This window comes from Hoplias malabaricus, chromosome 2 (genome assembly GCF_029633855.1).
Source record: "Hoplias malabaricus isolate fHopMal1 chromosome 2, fHopMal1.hap1, whole genome shotgun sequence".
Taxonomy (NCBI): domain Eukaryota; kingdom Metazoa; phylum Chordata; class Actinopteri; order Characiformes; family Erythrinidae; genus Hoplias; species Hoplias malabaricus.
The window spans coordinates 69682389-69702149 of record NC_089801.1 but is presented as its reverse complement, the minus strand read 5'-3'; the positions used below and the strand labels follow the sequence as shown (position 1 = coordinate 69702149).

The 19761-nt window shown below is 42.6% G+C and overlaps 1 protein-coding gene across 4 annotated transcripts; it reads left to right on the top strand.

Moving 5' to 3' along the window:
• On the top strand, positions 1-11089 carry LOC136686771 (interferon-induced protein 44-like). 4 transcript variants are annotated; one of them, XM_066660731.1, is made up of 8 exons: positions 1-168; positions 1138-1222; positions 1675-1708; positions 2192-2396; positions 2594-2746; positions 3162-3333; positions 5337-5437; positions 9907-11089. In XM_066660731.1, the coding sequence occupies exons 2-8, from the start codon at positions 1165-1167 to the stop codon at positions 10066-10068; spliced, it is 885 nt and encodes a 294-aa protein (XP_066516828.1). In that variant the 5' UTR covers positions 1-168; positions 1138-1164; the 3' UTR covers positions 10069-11089. The 4 variants fall into 4 exon arrangements, with proteins under 4 accessions (XP_066516828.1, XP_066516831.1, XP_066516830.1 ...); XM_066660733.1 differs by lacking the exon at positions 1-168 and adding an exon at positions 503-797; XM_066660732.1 differs by lacking the exon at positions 1-168 and adding an exon at positions 762-872.
• Positions 11090-19761: the final 8672 nt, after the last annotated feature.

Genomic DNA, 19761 nt, shown 5'->3' with positions numbered 1-19761 from the left:
TGAGTGGATCTCAGAGGGAAATACACCGTAGCGGAGTTAGTTATTTATCTTTTTGTGCATCTCTCTGCTTAAAACTCACTTTCTCCTGATCCACAAAATAAGACGGAGTGTCTAGGTTTAGGAGGAAAAAAAACTTCAGAAAGAAATTCAGAACTTGTTTCCTGAAAGGTAAGTCAAAGAAGCTGCTGTAATATACTTTACATTCTTAGCAATATAAAAGCTGCTAGTGCTATAAAGTAGTCCCTGACACTGCTCACAGCCTGACTGAACAGATACCAGTGTGTGAGACTAACTTCACTTTTAAAAGAAGCAGATTTAACACAAAGCTCAGAAAAATCACACTGAATATCGTCACAAAAGTAAACATCAAAGACCAAATGTTATGACACAAGAGTAACACTGAACTGAGACCAGATGAAGACCAGGGAAAAACAAGACAAGCTAACACAACACAGCTGGAGAACATTTATAAACCACGAGAACAGACAAAGAGGGTGGGGAAAAGGTGAGGCAGAGAAACTTAAAATGAGGAAAATGAAAACAAGGGTGCGGCACGGTGGCGCAGCAGGTTAGTGTCGCAGTCACACAGCTCCAGGGACCTGGAGGTTGTGGGTTCGATTCCCGCTCCGGGTCTCCCTGTGTCTGTGTGGGTTTCCTCCCGGTGACTGTCTGTGAGGAGTGTGTTGTGTTCTCCCTGTGTCTGCGTGGGTTTCCTCCGGGTGACTGTCTGTGAGGAGTGTGGTGTGTTCTCCCTGTGTCTGTGGGTTTCCTCTGGGTGACTGTCTGTGAAGATTGTGGTATGTTCTCCCCGTGTCTGAGTGGGTTTCCTCTGGGTGCTCCGGTTTTTTCCCACAGTCCAAAAACGCACGGTGGTAGGTTGGCGACTCAAAATTGACCGTAGGTGTGAGTGTGGATGGATGGATGGATGAATGAAAACAAGGGACAAACCATAAAGGAAAACAAGGCAACAAAAATAGAAAACATGGAGACTGGGCAGAGACAGGACAAACACAGTTAAAATACTCATGTCCCAAGCTTTTTGTGCCTGTTGCCACAGTGTTAATAGAGTAGAGTACAAGTAATTAATGGACAGTGCAATATTATTTAAGTTGACATTCTGAGGTAATTTTTTTCTAGAGAAAACAAGTGAACAAATGCATCATAATGTCATGGAAGATAAATTGGTTTTGGGGAACTCCACCAGCTACAAAATATTCAGAGCGTAAGTTTTTTAATTCTGCATTTTTAATTTTTAAAGTTAAAGTTTATAACTACTAAAGATGTAATGATTTCAATGCCATATAAAATTATAAGTTGGACATGGTTATTGAAATTTGTATAGAAATAAAATGATTCCCAATGATTCCAGGTAGGTAGGCATTGGACCCACCACGACCCTGAACTGGATTAAGGGTTACAGATAATGAATGAACATCATAATTTTGACCTAAAATCTCATAGTACTTTATAATTATAAAATTATTCAGTATCTCATAGTTATGATATACTATATGATTTTTATTCAATTGGTGAAAACTGGCTTCTGTGGTCAGTCTCACAGTTCCCAGGAATAAGTGAAATAGGACTGCATTAATGTCAATAGGTAAATATTATGTGCTGATGTTTACAGCAGACATATGAATTACAAAAAGACTAATAATGTTTTTCTCTCAGCTTTTGAAGATCCGTGGAGAGAGATGATTTTGAGGTAGGGGTGAATTCATATTTATATTGTAGCACTTTGAACTTACCACAAATTAAGACCATAGTATTTTAAGAGTGCTGTATTACCACGACATATATTATTCTACCTTTGTCGGCATAAAAGAATGTACTTCAAAATGTGCCATGTACTGTTAGGCCTTACATATAGCACTTAGGCATTTAGCATATAGCACTGTTTTGTCACGAAGCACTAAAATAAATAAAGGTATATATAATTATATATTTACATTCATGAAAAAAGGGCCCATATATTCATGTGTTTATAAATATAACTAACCTGTTAATTAACATAGGTAACCCATTCACATCAGCTCCTGAACAGCACCAGACAGCAAAATAAACAGATTTCTGATAACAGTTAAGGCCATTACATTAAACGTTAAATGATGCTTTGAAATGACCTGAGAAATATCTATATTTTAGCAAACAAACCTAGTTAAAGCCTTTTTTTTTCGCATTTCTGCAGTGACAAACAAAGACAGCGAGTGTTCAAAGAACTGAAGGAGTTTCAAATTAGCACCTCCACAGTTAGACATCTCCGAATCTTGCTGCATGGACCAACACATTCTGGGAAATCCAGCTTTATCAACTCAGTTAACACAGTCCTCCAAGGGCGTAACACTACTGTTGCCCTCGCTAATTCAGCTGGAGGTTTCAGCTTCACTCGGAAGGTAATGATATCTAAAGTATCTTGTAGTGATAATAAATTAAACCATAAAATACAAGACATAAGAAATAAGCTCAAGAAAATTAATTAAAGGTCAGAGTACTTCAATAAACATTAAGCAGATAATGGTCCATTTCTAAAGCAATGTATTTCATTTTAAAGTTGCTGAAATGCATTACAACACTTACTGTCTGTGTCTAGTTCCAAACCTACAAACTGAAGAAAGACAGAAGTGGATCATTTTTTCCTTTTGTGTTTAATGACATTATGGGTCTGGACGAAAACGATTCACGTGGAGTACAAACAGATGATATCATCAGTGTATTAGGGGGTCATGTTCCAGAGGGGTATACAGTAAGTTTAAATGTTCAGTGTTTTTTCTCCCATCGACAAGAATGCTGTACAAATGTCCTGTTTGGCCAAAAACACTGAAGCCCTATGAGTTTCTTAGAAGTAGTATTCCAGTATCCATTGGCATTAATAGCAGATTTTGGAGTTCACCTGTGAGTATTTGTAATTATTCAGTCAAAGAAACATTAGTTGTCTGAGGCACTGATGATGGACAATAAGACTTAGTTAGCATTAGTCATTCCAGTTCATCCTAAAGGAGTTCAGTGGGACTGAGTTCATGATTCTTTCCAGGGCATTAGTGTTCATCCACAGTTCTTCAGTATGTTTTTCTGCAGTAATGCAGTCGTGTAGATAACTGAAAAGGTACAGTAGGATTCCAATAACATGTCTAATACTTTTGATACACATTTATTTTCAGTTCAATCCCATGAGTGCATTAACTAAGCAACACATGGAATACAACAGTGCCCCGAGTCTTGATGATAAAGTCCACTGTCTTGTAAGTGTTCTGCCAGGAGATGTCATATCCCTCATGCCCCAAGGTATCCTCGAGAAAATGAAGAAAGTTCGGCAAAAGGCTATAGACTTGGGTAAGTCACCAACCATTCTCTTCTAATCCACATTTACACGTGTAAAACTACCTGCTATCAACAGACAGAGCTTTATAAATTAGATAAGGTAACCTTCCCTTGGTATCTCAAAGATTAGGAATATCTTACAGTGTAAACAAACTCAGAGTGGCTTAATGTGAAATGCTCCAATTTAGAGAAACGTATCAAGTACAAGACCACCAGAGTCATCTGGCATCCCAGAAAGAAAGCTAGCACACGAAATGGCTTTTGATACATGCCTCAGGCTGCAGACATTAAGATATTTTGGCCTTCAATGAATACTTTTGTACCTGAGAGGTACATGCAGAGTGCTGACACCCCCAAACACCCCCAGAGTCCCCAAACATATCCCCAAAGTCTATAAAGAACATATAAAAAATGTACCTGGGCATTGAGATCCTATCAGACCACTGTAATGATTCAGCATGTTTCTCTGCAATTAACCTTTTCACATTAAATCATTTTAATAAAATGTTAAATCCCAGTATTTAAAACATGCATATTTTTTATTTGATTTTACTTTTTACTTTATTTTTTCTTTTTGATTTTGATCATGATCAAATTGGCAAAATTCTAAGTCTATGACTTTATTAAAAATTACAGCACAAGAATAACTGATTTAATCAAATCTCAGTCAATTAATTAATTAAGTAAGATATTTCTCTTTAAATACTGGACATGGGTACCCTTAGTACTATCTTTTTCTTGAATCATGAACACTGACCTTATCAAAGCTCAGAAAGAACTGCATCACTGTGTCTGACGCTTATCAGCAATCTCGGTGTCAGACATCATATGACAAAGCTGCACCTTGTACTTTACCTGTTATTTAATGTGTACAGTCTTATTTGTGTCTTCATGTCCTCTTTCTTGCTGCTGTTGACCTGTTTTTATTATCTGCTTATGCAAATAAAGAAAATGTATCAAATATATCAGGAGCAGTGATCTGAGTACATCGCTTGCTGTGTTTTACTGGATTTAAACCTTAAACAGGAGATATTCAACTGAAATACAGATGTTTAAAGCTTTTTAAGCTGTTTTAATTGATAAGTTTTCTAATGTACATTTTAAAGTAAAGGTCTTGACACAATGACTGTTACATTTTTCACAACTTGTGTATAGAGTTAGTTCATTTCATTTCTATGTAAAGACACACTGGATTGAGAAAAGAGAAAGACTTTCCCCATTCCTTTCCTCCACCTTCTCAGAAAGTTATGTTTGTAGTTTATAAAGAAGATTGGTATACTCCTTTCTGATTGGCTAAATGCAACTGGATTATTTTGTGGCAACTGGACTTTTATATAAATTAAATAAAGTTGAAATCTGCTCAACTTTCCTTGCCACAAACAAGTGACAGAATTACATTTTTGTTCATTTCTCATTCACAGTTTTTATTGGTTATGTTTGTTGGTTTTGTTGGTTTCATAAAGTCATGGTTTATCTTGTAGCTGTAACTGAGCTCTTCAAATAAGGATGTTAATGTAAGGATGTTGCTCTTCAAAGTGATGGTTTACTATGGAGCTATATAAATAAAAACATAAGAAAAAATAAAATAAGGCGGCATGGTGGCGCAGCAGGTAGTGTCACAGTCACACACCTCCAGGGGCCTGGAGGTTGTGGGTTCGATTCCTGCTCCGGGTGACTGTCTGTGAGCAGTTGGTGTGTTCTCCCTGTCTCCGCGTGGGTTTCCTCCGGGTGCTCCGGTTTCCTCCCACAGTCCAAAAACACACGTTGGTAGGTGGATGGGTGACTCAAAAGTGTCTGTAGGTGTGAGTGTGTGAATGAATGTGTGTGTCTGTGTTTCCCTGTGAAGGACTGGCGCACCCTCCAGGGTGTATTCCTGCCTTGTGCCCAATGATTCCAGGTAGGCTCTGGACCCACCGCGACCCTGAACTTAATAAGCGGTTACAGATAATGAATGAATGAAAATAAAGTAAGGGGGGAAAGAATATTGTGTGAATGAGCTGCACTCTTTACTGCAGGAATTCCTCAAGTCATCATCATCACCAAGGTGGATTCTGCATGTAAACTGGTTTCAAAAGACCTGAAAATGATCTACAAGAGCAGGAAAATCAAAGAAAAGGTGCGTGTGAAAACTTTCTCTTACCTAAATTCCTCTTACCTGAAAAATGCATTTCTGTGTCACTCAACATCTCAGACTTGAGCTGTGCCCCCAAAATTAGACGGTTGCCAATCGTTTGTGGGCTCCAAGCAGATCGTGGGCATGGGTACTGATGTATCTGGGGTAGGCTTGCGAGGACCAGCATCCGAGGACTTGGACTGTGTGGTTGGGAATTCCTTGATGGGAGGCTGAGGAAGCCACACCAATCCTAAAGGAGTGAGCAGAGAAGTAAGCGGGATTGAAACCACTGAGAGAAAGGATGTGACGGAGATGGAACCAATGGCGAGTGGAGACAGATCCAAGTTCGGTTGTGAAAAATGGTTTCAAGGATTGTAGGATGAAGAAGATGCCATGAATTCGGAGCAGCGGAGGATGCCAAAGAAGGCTAGGAGGAACATGGCTTAAAGTGTTGAAGAGATAGTGGGGAAATATCATCCTGAGCGTAGCGTGGAAAGGCAACATGCTAAGATGTATGAAGTAAGGCTGGCGTTGAGGGTGAAAACTAGGTTTATTCCTTTTAATGCCTAGGAGGAGCAGGGTGACCTGGTGGTGGTGGGAATAAGTATGTGGAGAACCGTGGATGAGTTTGTGGAAAAAAAATTGATGGCTGCTAGGTAGACTTTGATGGTTGATCACCGGATAGAGAAGTGTGTGCTGGCAAAAGGATGAACGAGGTTGTGGTTTGGAAGTCAAATCATGGAAACGGAATGTTATGAAGTTGGTGGAAACGTCTGAAGGTTAGCCAGCCGGTCCAATATGTAGAGAGTTTTTGGGTGTTACGGCCTGGAGGATGAGGTCTTGCGAGATGATTGAAAGATGGTGTAGCCGGGATGAAGTGGGAAGATGACTTCTGAAAATGGAGGCGTCTGTGAGGGATGAACGTCAGATTGAGGTGCCAATGCTCTGAATCTCTGAAATTGTCAACGATAGAGTGAATCAGCTATTGGATTGGAATGGCCAGGGGTGTGAGTGGCCCTTAAAATTGGTGCATGACTGAATGCCAAATGAGACGGTGGAGAAGGTACATGAGTGGCAGTGACTTTGAACGCCCTTTGTTAACTATGTTTAAGACTGATGCATTATCTGAATGAATGGTAATGGCGCGACGGGCCCATTCGTGCCCCCAAAGAATGGCAGCAGCCACAATGGGGTACAACTTGCGCAACTGAGTCGCCGGCGTCAACTGGGAAGGAGGGGAGTTCTGAGGGTCACTGAGATGTGAATCAGTGACCATCGTAGTAGCCGCCAAAACTTATAGAAGGAGCAGCATTCATAAATATGGAGGGGTCTTCGGGATTGGAAAGAGCGTCTTCGTAGAAGAATAAGATGCCATTCCAGTGGCGTAGGAGGAGGAGCCAGAAGTTCAGCTCGGATTTACAAGCTGAGTTAATGACCTGGAATGGACAGGAGACAGAAGAGGCAAGATTAAGGAGGTGTGAAACGAAAGCACGACCTTGAGGGATAATTCGCATGGTGAAGTTGAGGTGACCCAACAGACAGAGGAGCTGATGCTTATTGCAACTAGCTTGAGTAAGAAAGTCAGAGAGGAACTGGATGATGCGGTCTTGTTTTTTGTGTGGGTGGGATGCTTTGAATAGGACAGAATCCAGGACGATGCCGAGGAACTCAAGTGAAGTAGTGGGACCGAGGGTTTTCTCTGCTGAGAGGGGAACACCTAGGTGGCAGAAGGCAGAGTTGAGTTGGGTAATGCAGTGGGCTGGCGGTGAGGAAGGAATGTCGAGCAACAGGAAGTCATCGAGCAGGTGGATAACGTAGGGCATATGATAGACATTCAGCAATATTCAAGATAGGGCCTCGGCAAAGGAGTCAAAAATCTTGGGACTGTCCTTACAACCCAAGGTCAGCCGGACTGCAAAATAATATGAGCCTTGCCAGTGCATGCCAAAAAGGTGCCAGAAATCGGGATGAAGTGGGAGGATTTTAAAGGCGGAGAAAATGTCTGCCTTGGCCAACCAGGTGCCGTGTCCGATGATCTTGATGAGTGAAATAGCTCGAGTATAGGAGATGGAAAAATCGGTGCTGAGGATGAGACTGTTGATGATTGGCACGGAGGAGCTGTGGGGAGCCGAGAGGTCTATGATGAGGCATTTCTTGCGTGAATACTGGTGGCGATGCTGATAGGGTTGATGTGGCCAATCATGAAACCATCTGAGATCTCCTTGTCTAGAAGTGAGGAAACAACATCGGGTTCGGCTTTGGCTGATAGCAGATTTCGAGCGGAGAAGGAAGAGTTGGGGAGGACTACAAGACCTGGAGAAAAGCCAAAGAGAAGGTCATCGAGAAGGACACAGGCGAAAGTCGAGTCGGGATGAGGGGAGAGGCAGGTGGCAAATTCCAGCACGTTGATGGGAGTGAAAAGGAACTGAAGATGTCAGCTGCTGCCGAATCTAGGTGGTCTAAGGGGACAGCTGGCTCGGGCATGAGCCTGGCCACAGTATGTGCAGATGTGGAGGAATCTACATGAGAATGCGAAACATCCACCTGAGTTAAAGTTGTTACAAATCATCTGGCCATTGAGGTAGGACAGGCGTCGTCCGCGACTATCACGAGAACTGGAAGTAGTAATACGTGGTGCGATGGTGGCTGTGGATGAAGTGGGGGCAATAGCGATTGCAGAAGTGGGAGTTTGTGTGAGAAGTGAACATGATGCGGCAGGATGGGATGGGTTGCCACACATGTCGCATTGAAGGGCGATGCGACTGGCAAAGACACGGCAGTAGAGTTCTAGATCCAGAGAGCCCCAGTAGCAAGCGATGTTCCATTGCTGCAGGTGGGCAGCGGCCCGGGCAGAGAATTGCCGATGATATTCATAAAAGGCAGAACCACCAAAGCGGACGGCAAGATCAAGGATGATGGACAGGTAATTGTGAAGTTCCTGCAGACGGATTGAAAAGACGGAGCAGAGAATGTTGTGGCTGAAGAAGGGCGCAATAAGGCTGAAAGGTCGATGCCCTGGGGGGCACGAGCGGTGGATTGAACAGCCAAGCGTTGGGAGGAGGCGGAGCTGAGGGAGCTGAAGCCAAGGAGAAGGACATGTCCTGAGGCCGATGCACGGGGGGCTGGGACAGGTCAGGAGCAGCACCTGTAGGCAGAGAGAGCAAAAGCAGGTGAGGGGCCTGAGAAGGTGCAGCCTGAAATAGTAATGGTTGGGATGACGAAATAGGGTCGGGGTGGGATGAATGGGGAGCAGGGGATGGATGAATAGGGACGGGGCAGAATGAAGGGGGAGGGGGTCAAGATGACTAGAAAGCGGGAAGGATGGAAGAGGAGGGCAGCGAAAGAGGAAGAAAGGAGACGGAGGCAGATAGAGTAGAAGGAGGGAGAGAGAGAGTATTAGAAACGAAGGTAGCAGGGAGGGGAGGAGAGAGTCGAGAAAACACGGAAACCCGGGAAGGGGCAGGCCCGGGTAGGAGAGGTGGGGCTGGGGCTTGGGCCTGGTCCTGTGCCGGTGCTGGAGCTGAGGCCGAGAGGGTTGGGGCAGCGACCCTTCGGCCTTCCGGCTCAAGTTGGAAGTAGCAGCGGACAGGCTTGAAGGGGTATAAATGCAGCTGGGAGGTAATTGGGGCGTGGTCTAGCTCCCTAAACTACGTTACGTGGTGACTTCACTTAATAAAGCAGATATTTGAGCAATAACTCACAGCTGGAAATTCATATTTGTTTGGGTGAAATTTAAGCAACATGAAACCCCAAGTTTACCAAAAAAATATATAAATTTAGCACAGATGAGTCCAGACAAGGTTCCTGATCTGTGAAACCACCATCAGCTGCAAAGTGTCACCAAAGTTTCGGGCAGTCATTTGTGTGGATCCAAAGAATACACCTTGTTAATAGGTTTTGAGAGTAATTTAGACCTGTGTGTAATGTCCTGTGTTTAGAAAAATTACTTAAAATGCCACTAAAATGATTAATGCAACTTTTCTTGTGAACCTCCGAACCAACAACTATGTAGACCACAGAATTAAATTAAAAGGGAGAAATAAACCTTGGTTAAACGTCACTGTGCCTGCTATGTGAGATCTACAGGGTGATACAATGTCACTATGTCCATGAAACTAGTTCTGCTGTGTGATTAAACATCACTATGTCTGTTATGTTAGATCCACAGGGAGATAAAACATCACTATTGTCTGTGAAACAAGCTCTGAGGTGTGATTAAACCTCACTGTGCCTGCTATGCAAACTCTGTAGCACGATTAAACATGCTTTACCTGTTCTGTGACCTCTATGGGATGATTCAGATTCACTTTGGCTTGACTACTCCGAACTCATCCCACAGGTCACATACCCTCTGTACTCAAGAGCTTTTCAACAAAGTCAGGCTCAAAATGCAAAACTTTCCTTTGAAGCTCTAATACAACAAGAGAGGGAGCATGTTACTGTCAGTCTCAAATTAGTGTGTTTTTCTCTAGATGCAGGAATGCAGTAACCTTCTGGATGTCCCAATGCACTGCATCTTCCCCGTGAAAAACTACTGCGAAGAAATCACCACCAACACCAATGTGGACATAGTCATTCTTACAGCAATGAACAATATTGTTCATTTTGCAAATGATTTTGTGGAAAGGCAGTAAATGTGTTGGTTTTAATATGGGGGTGAGCATAAGTGAATCAAATGAAAAATGTGATCCTAAAAATGTTAAAACATTACCTTTGTTTACAAAGTTTTTTTGGCATTTTTCTATTTCATTTATTTAATTTATTTTTAACCACACAAGCTATTACTTTTTTTATGGTGTTTGCTTGTCATTAATTAATTTCCAAATGCAAATGTTCCAGCTATACCTCTAACTGTACACTTTCCACAAGAGTTTGATATGAATTTTTAACACAGAAATTAAACATTCCAAAATGATATCACTCTTCTCATATAAACTATAGTTAGTCTAGAGTTGGGGCCAATAGTCCCTCTTGTATGGTCATGAAGCAGGTACACTAGCAACTCACTACCAACACACTAGCATCCTGCTAACAACCTCCTAGCATCCATTAAATATAAGATAGCAATTATTATATGTTTATAATATGACAACAAAAACTTACTTACCACATAACATACCTTAGTAAGTAGCAATGGGCTACATACAGACTGGAATACTACATCAGCTACTTATTATTACAAGAGCAAATATATATGCGCAGTGGCACTTGTGAGGCAATTTATGATCCTCTGGAACATTACCTGCTCTATTCACACATGCACTCATTCAGATAAAGCCACAGGGTAAATCCGGGTAATGTCTGATACAAACGTTGCAGGTGTTTGCGTTCACATACACAGCTCCTCTGGGGAAAAAAAGTCTAAAACCAGTTGTTACTGTGCATGTGTGAGAAAGGGGCTCAAGGAATTGTAGTAACATCCTAGAAACAGTGTAGAACACTAGGGAAGAGGTGCAGGAGCTCATTTAAACTTTCTAGTTACTTCTAACATATCCCAGGATGTTGATCTCTTTGTGTCATTTACTTACAATACTTACAAACGTATTGTAACCCACTAGAGCTTTATGACATGCATGACCAATATTGTAAAAATCACAAATATGATCATGTTACTCATTATTAAACATATAAAGAATGTATTATGAATAAAGAATTTGAAAGTATTTTTTCCTTAGTGTTTTATAATTCTTAAAAGAATTAAATAGATAGATCAAAATAGTTTGGTGTGTTCTCCGTGTCTGCGTGGGTTTCCTCCGGGTGACTGTCTGTGAGGAGTTTGGTGTGTTCTCCCTGTGTCAACGTCGGTTTCCTCCGGGTGACTGTCTGTGAGGAGTGTGGTGTTTTCTCCCTGTGTCCACGTGGGTTTGCTCCGGGTGCTCCGGTTTTCTCCCACAGTCCAAAAACACATGGTTGACTGGCAACTCAAAAGTGGCCGTAGGTGTGAGTGTTGTAAGTGAATGTTTGTGAGTGTGTTGTCCTGTGAAGGACTGGCGCCCCCTCCAGGGTGTATTCCTGCCTTGTGCCCAATGATTCCAGGTAGGCTCCGGACCCACTGCGACCTGGAAATGGATAAATGTTTACAGATAACGAATGAATAATGATGTCACACACACACACACATGACATGGATTCCCAAAATTAAAAATGAGGTGGCTTATCAATATCAATATAATCAACCCAGTAAACATTTAGCCGTTGTTTCAATGTTGAAATAATGTAATGACTGCTGTCTAATCAACGTTCTCTTAAGGTTTGAAGATATAAATGTTCTTTTGGACCGTTCTCAGAGTAATTAAAATTTAGAAAATATCAAAAAGGTCCAAAATACACCCTCCCTCTTCGGGGAGGCGTGTTCGTTCCGGAAGAGTCGCAGACACCAGTCGAGTGAAGTTCAAAGCAAATCAAAGTATTTATTTAACAATACTGGATCCAGGAGAACTAATACATGTGGTTTAATACCCCTTCCAAGTAAAAGCTCTGACCTCTCTAGATCTGACTCCGACAGTTATACCCCATATGACGTAAACCCTGCCGATGAGGCGTTTTCTGGCTGATTAGCGTATATTAATATGCATAATTTCACGTGTTAGTACTCAGCTCTTCACGTGCAAGATTCAAGTGCATTCCGTGACCCCGAAGACATTCGTTATCGACCAGGCTGACAATGGGCCTCTCTTCCCAACACTCCTCTCCCGTAACCAAAATTTAGGGAGTTAGAAATGCACTTTCAAGGTCATCAACATGCCCCTACACTTCAGCCCTCCTGAGCCAACACTATGATTAATGTCAGTCTGCTAAAAGCCTGGAGTGCACATCTGTTCAAGGTTAGACGTTAAGAATTAAGAATGTGTAAATATCACGTGAGTTATCATGCCATATAGTTAATCGTGCAGGATCAAAAAATGTTTAACTACATGCGTAAATAATACATAAAGTTAATGCTGGTTAGTCATTCATATAAATGCATATAAGGTACAAGATTTCACACAATGAGTATGTAGTTGTAAATACTAATTTTAACTAATCATCATTTAAGGATATTTGTCCACAAACACAAAATAATAAAATTGTTTCCTACGACAGGTTGAAAATGAAAGTTGAAAAGACGTGCAAACACAGACATTGAAAAGACGACTATTAGACGTATTTTGGACGTCCATTGACGTTATTAATTGGTCCCGAAATAAATTACTTGTATAAAACGCATTTGGACGTCCACTGACGTTATCGATTGGTCACCACTTAACTAACGTATTAAGATGGAATTTGGACGTCCATTGACGTTTAAAATATGTCCTTGACGGACAGACTACTTTTAGACCTATTTTGAACGTCCAGGGACGTTCCTTGTTTACTGGAAATGTTTACCACAGTTCCCTATTATACTGACAGATCTACTTTAATGTTAATATATGGTTATATTTTACACAAACATAAATACAAGCCCCTGTAACAGACAGCATCACATTTCTAGAAAACCAAAACTGAAAGTATCCCGTTTATCTTACCGGAGGAGAGATTTGTGATTACAGAGTCGTCAAAGCTGTAGCCTAGAATTTGCTAGAACTGAGAGGGGGCGGGTAGAGGTGGGCGTGGCCAATCGGCGTGTTCTGTTCACCCGTTTTATGTAATCTATTTCTCGTCCTCTCTTCACAGTGGATCGAGTGGATCTCAGAGGGAAATACATCATAGCGGAGTTAGTTATTTATGTTTTTGTGCATTTCTCTGCTTAAAACTCACTTTCTCCTAATCCACAAAATAAGACGGAGTGTCTAGGTTTAGGAGGAAATAAAAAAAACACCTCCGTTTACAGGGATTCAGAACTTGTTTCCTGAAAGGTAAGTCAAAGAAGCTGCTGTAATATACTTTACATTCTTAGCAATATAAAAGTTCCTAGTGCTATAAAGTAGTCCCTGACACTGCTCACAGCCTGACTGAACAGATACCAGTGTGTGAGACTAACTTCACTTTTAAAAGAAGCAGATTTAACACAAAGCTCAGAAAAATCAAACTGAATATCGCCACAAAAGTAAACATAAAAGACCAAATGTAATGACACAAGAGTAACACTGAACTGAGACCAGATGAACACCAGGGAAAAACAAGACAAGCTAACACAACACAGCTGGAGAACATTTATAAACTTTTATTTAACTTTATTATAGAACTGACAAGGAGGGTGGGGAAAAGGTGAGGCAGAGAAACTCAGAATGAGGAAAAATGAGAGAAAATGAAAACAAGGGACAAACCATAAAGGAAAACAAGGCAACAACAATATAAAACATGGAGACTGGGCAGGGACAAGACAAACACAGTTAAAATACTCATGTCCCAAGCTTTTTGTGCCTGTTGCCAGTGTGTTAATAGAGCAGAGTACAAGTAATTAATGGACAGTGCAATATTATTTAAGTTGACATTCTGAGGTAATTTTTTTCTAGAGAAAACAAGTGAACAAATGCATCATAATGTCATGGATAATAAGTTGGTTTTGGGGAACTCCACCAGCTACAAACTCTCCACCAGCTACAAAAATTTCAGAGAGTAAGTTTTGTAATCCTGTTTTTTTTATTATTCTTTTTTTAAACACAAAGGTAAAGATTATAACTACTAAAGATGTAATGATTTCAGTGCCATATAAAATTATAAGTTGGACATGGGTAATGAAATTTAAATAGAAATATATACAAGTATATAATGAGTGTTTGGTAGAATCAAATAAGTTTTGCATCTAATCTGAAAAGTATTTGTGCTACAATGATGTCAGCATCATGAGATATAAAATATGAATCCTAGGTTTTTTTTTCCATATATGTATTGTTTATGTTCAGTTTTTAAGTCAGTTTCAATATCTGAAAAACTAAATTCCAAAATGTTTTAAACATTGATTTAATTTAGTTCTTCAAAATAACAGTTAAAATGTGTTAAAATGTGCAAGAAGCTTTACCACAGACATGCCATCAGAGAACTTCCAGTAGAATCTGATCGGTAAAACTTTACCCTTCCATTTATGTTATTTTCCACCTACCACAAGATTCTCAGAATCTTACAGCCTAAAGTGATAAAAAGATTAATTGTCTGGTCAATCAGATTATTTATTAAAGTTAGTTGTCATTCTCTAAATTTATATCTCATAATTATCAGAAATAATTAATAAGAAGTATCTCACAATTATGATTCAGTATCTCATGACTTTGCATATCATCTTTAATTCTGTCGTATGAATTACCAAGACATATGAATCACCAAAATACTAATAATGTTTTTCTCTCAGCTTTTGAAGATCCGTGGAGAGAGATGATTTGGAGGTAGGGGTGAATTCATATTTATATTGTAGCACTTTGTACCTGACACATATTAAGACCATAGCATTTTAAGAGTGCTGTATAACCACGACATATATTTTTCTACCATTGTCGGCATAAAAGAATGTACTTAAAAATGTGTCATGTACTGCTAGGCCTTACATATAGCATTTAGGCGTTTAGCATATAACACTGTCCTTGTCACGAAGTAGTAAAATAAATAAAGATATATATAATTTTATATTTACATTCATGAAAAAAGGGTCCATATATTCATGTGTTTATACATAAACCTAACCTGTTAATTAACCTATGTAACCCATTCACATCAGCTCCTGAACAGCACAAGACAGCAAAATAAACAGATTTCTGATAACAGTTAAGGCCATTACATTAAACGTTAAATTGTGCATTGAAATGGCCTGAGAAATATCTATATTTTAGCAAACAAACCTAGTTAAAGCCCTTTTTTTGGCATTTCTGCAGTGACGAACAAAGACAGCAACTGTTAAAAGAACTGAAGGAGTTTCAAATTAGCACCTCCACAGTCAGCCATCTCTGAATCCTGCTGCATGGACCAACACATTCTGGGAAATCCAGCTTTTTTTTTCCGGCCATTTTATTAAGTGAAGTTATGTAATAACATAATTTTGGGAGTAGGACCATGCCCAAACTCCTCCCCTCAGCCCTGTATATGCCCTGCAAATTCACGTCATTTCCGCGTCGGACAAACTCGCCTCATTTAGTTCAGGAGATGGATCTCAACTCGACTGCTTCACGACGTCAGCTCGCTCCTCCGCGCTGGGTCAGTCCTGCTGATCCCCATATTCTGAGCCATGTTCGGCCTTTATCAAGCCCACTGAACCTCCTGTTTTAAACTCGCTCTGGCTAAACAGCTATGGGACTGCCTGGTATCTGAAGTTACGTAACGGCCGTTGTCGCGCCTGCAACCGCTTCAACTGTTCTATGCTCCGCTGTCTTACCGGTGCTCTGTTCTCCTGCTTCTCCTCCCGCTGCATTCGGCCTCCCGAGTGACCCCCCGCATCTGCCTCCGATGCTGGCGCAAGGTTCGAGCCTCCCCTTATCTTCATCTCCGGCTACGTTGCTACACACTGACTCGTGTTTTGGGGAACGCGAATCTACCGTCGTCACGGCTGCTGCTCCACAGCTACGAGCTCTACAGCGCCTTGAGACTCCCATTTCCTCCTCTCCGGCAGAACAGCCTTGGTGTTCCAGCAACGGGCTCCGAAACAATGGCGTCCCCTTCGTTCACTCAGCTAAAGAGAGAAACCTGTCTGCCGGTAAGGAGCCCCTGCGCAGCAATGCGATAACGTCACAATCTCTGACTCAACGCCCCCTGCTGGAGCAAACTTCGTCTTCCCGTTACCCTTTCTGGTTGTGTCTACGCTGGAGACATTAGCCTCAATGTCTTATAGTCTTTGCTGTCTCATGGGTCGGTGCCTTAGAGGGCTGTTTTGATAATAATATAATTATATGAGCTGAATTGGATAATGGCTTAGAATCTGCAATATTTATGCACATCTCCAGGGCAGTAGTTTACCTACACTGCCTGCCAAGATGGTCCTATCTGAAATGTTGGAAAAGAAAGCAGGCAGCATGTTTAAGCCTCCATTCCAAATCGGCTCCTCTTTCCATCTGAACACTGCCTTGATTGACAGTATTGCACCCATTTAGACACAGCCATCCAAGTTCATTTCGTTCTCTCTTATCCTCTCTACGCATCATCCCACCCCTCCCTTTCTCTTCCTCTACATCTGTCTCTACGCATCATCCCACCGCTCCCTTTATCATCCCACCCCTCCCTTTCTCTTCCTCTACATCTGTCTCTACACATCATCCCACCGCTCCCTTTCTCTTCCTCTACATCTGTCTCTACACATCATCCCACCCCACCCTTAATTAATCCCACCCCTCCCCTTTTTCTTCCTCTACATCTGTCTCTACCCATCATCCCACCCCTCCCCTTTTTCTTCCTCTACATCTGTCTCTACGCATCATCCCACCCCTCCCCTTTTTCTTCCTCTACATCTGTCTCTACCCATCATCCCACCCCTCCCTTTATCATCCCACCCCTCCCCTTTTTCTTCCTCTACATCTGTCTCTACCCATCATCCCACCCCTCCCTTTATCATCCCACCCCTCCCCTTTTTCTTTCTCTACATCTGTCTCTATGCATCATCCCACCCCTCCCCTTTTTCTACCTCTACATCTGTCTCTACGCATCATCCCACCCCTCCCCTTTTTCTTCCTCTACATCTGTCTCTATGCATCATCCCACCCCTCCCCTTTTTCTACCTCTACATCTATCTCTACGCATCATCCCACCCCTCTCTTTATCATCCCACCCCTCCCCTTTTTCTTCCTCTATATCTGTCTCTACGCATCATCCCACCCCTCCCTTTATCACCCCACCCCCCCTTTTTCTTCCTCTACATCTGTCTCTACGCATCATCCTACCCCTCCTTTTATCATTCCACCCCTCCCCTTTTTCTTCCTCTATATCTGTCTCTACGCATCATCCCACCCCTCCCTTTATCATCCTACCCCTCCCTTTCTCTTCCTCTACATCTGTCTCTACGCATCATCCCACCTCTCTCCTTTTCATCCCACCCCCCCCCTTCATCATCCCACCTCTTCCCCCATTGCAGCCGCAGCTGCATGCCTCAGACCTTCTAGCTCGCACCCCTCTATAGGTGCTGCATCGGGCCTGTCTCCTGTCCAGCGCTCTGAGCACTTGACACGGTCTACTCTACGTAGGTCTACTCTATGCATCATCCCACCCCTCCCCTTATCATCCCACCCTTCCCTTCATCATCCCACTTCTTCCCTCATTGCAGCCGCAGCTGTATGCCTCAGACCTTCTAGCCCACAACCCTCTGTAGGTGTCGCAGCGACCTGTCTCCTGTCCAGCGCTCCGGACACTCGATGTGGTCTATTCTACGATCTACTCTATGCATTATCCCACCCCTCCCTTCATCATCCCACCTCTTCCCCTGTTTCAGCCGCAGCTGCATGCCTCAGACCTTCCAGCCTGCACCCCTCTATAGGTGCTGCGGCCGGCCTGTCTCCTGTCCAGCGCTCTGGGCACTCGATGCGGTCATCTCACTGCATGGCTTCCTCATTGCTTATTCATTTTCTTTCAACCCTCTACCTCTGCTGCTGCTCTATGCCTCCTACTTTCCAGCTCACACCCCCTCTACAGATTGCTGTTGTGGGCCTGCCTCCTGCCTGGTGCTCTGGGCATTCTATGCAGTCTATGCATTCTACCCTAATCCCCTTCCCCTTGTGGTTTCGCTGCATCCTGCCTCTTCCTTTACAGCCCCCCTCTCTCATGCCACAGATCTTCGTCCCAACCCCATAGCTTTGCGGCCGCATCGTCCACCTCCAACTTCTCAGCTTGCACTCTCTCCTCAGAAACTGCTGTGGACGCTCATCCCTATGCCTTCCCTTCACAAACAAACGGCACCCTGTGTCCACTGTATGGCTTGCACTCTCTCCTGCTGGATCTTACCTTCTGCTTCTGCTTGCAGCTAAGCTTCTCCTAGCGACTGCACCTCGCACTGCCTCTTATGGTACTGTTCGTACTAATTCTTCCAGCAGCTGCAGGCTTTCAACCTGACCTCTCCTCTTCACAATCATGCCGCTCCGAGCCCCTAAGTTCCAGCTTATGTTCTCTTCTCAGGCGTGGCCTTGGACCAGCCCCTCTACGCAGCACTCAGGCCCTTGATGCCACCTCAAATTCAATTCACCCGCTCACATGCAGCCTTGTCGCTCTCAGCTTCTAATTTCCAGCTCGTGCCAGCGAGGAACTTACTCTTTCATCTCTTGCTAGCAACAGCACCTCACCCTGCCTCCTATGGTACTGTTCGCACTGATTTCTCCAGGCGCTGTGGACCTTCAACCTGTCCTCCTATCTTCACAACCACGCTGCTATCTAGCCCCTAAGTTCAAGCTTATGCTCTCTCCCCAGATTACCTTGGACCAGCACTCAGGCATTTGACGTCACCTCTGGCACCTGTTTTTTCATCACCCTCTAGGCATCTTCGTTATCTTGTAGTCAACTTTCTACCTTGCCTCCTTGCTTGAGCTCCTCAGCACCTTTTGGATTTTTCTCTTTCAGAGTTTTCTCCCGTGTGACAAAATGCCTTTTCTATGTATCTCGCCTTTCCTGCGGTGCTGACCTTTTTGGGCTTCTTAACGGGCCTAATCTGTCATCCCTCTAGAGCACCATTCCGTTCTCAATTCCCTCTATGCCATTGGAAAGGCACCACCAGGGCACACCTGCCAACGAAGCACATCTTGCTTTATTAACACTGCCCCTCTGTAGTACTTGACTTCAAGGCTGCTACTAATCCACTTTCCACCTATTGTTGCCAGTCTCAGACCCCTCACTATTACCCAATCACCATCAATAACACTGAAGTAGAAATTGGACTTAGCAACACTCTGTCCAGTGCATCCAGCCTGATGCACTATCATAGTGGCCCCAGATAAATGTCACTATTATTGTTACACCATAGCTTAATGACATTTAGCTGGTGATACTTTAAAATTCTATTGTTAGTTGATCAATTTGATTTCTGCCAACGCGATGATCTTGTCCATCTTAAGACCAACTCTGACTCTATATCACTTTTTGCAATCATCACCCCTTTACCGCTGCGGCATCTGAATACTCGAATTACCAGTCATGCTAGAATTTCCGTTATCATAATCAATAAAGGACATTCAACTTACTCATGCTATTTCTCTACCGTCTCACATGACACTCAGTCATGCACCAGTTTATTAAAGGTAGTTCATTCAAAGACTCACTAACCTCTTCATTCACCTACACACAATCAGGACACCAATCAAACCCTTGACCAGAGCACCTGAACCTATCCATTCTGCAGCACTTAATGACCAGCATTCCTGTAAATTTTAGGGGGTCTGGCTTCATACGCATTCATAAGCTGCCCTGAACTCTTCCCCAAAAGACTTCTGAGTTCACCTTCTCGTTTC

Bases quoted from the DNA above. Each gene is read 5' to 3' on its own strand.
- LOC136686771 (XM_066660731.1), top strand. From the start codon at position 1,165: ATGTCATGGAAGATAAATTGGTTTTGGGGAACTCCACCAGCTACAAAA. The intron at 1,709-2,191 runs GTAGGGGTGAAT...GCATTTCTGCAG, and splicing joins TGGAGAGAGATGATTTTGAG to TGACAAACAAAGACAGCGAG. The intron at 2,747-3,161 runs GTAAGTTTAAAT...ATTTATTTTCAG, and splicing joins ATGTTCCAGAGGGGTATACA to TTCAATCCCATGAGTGCATT.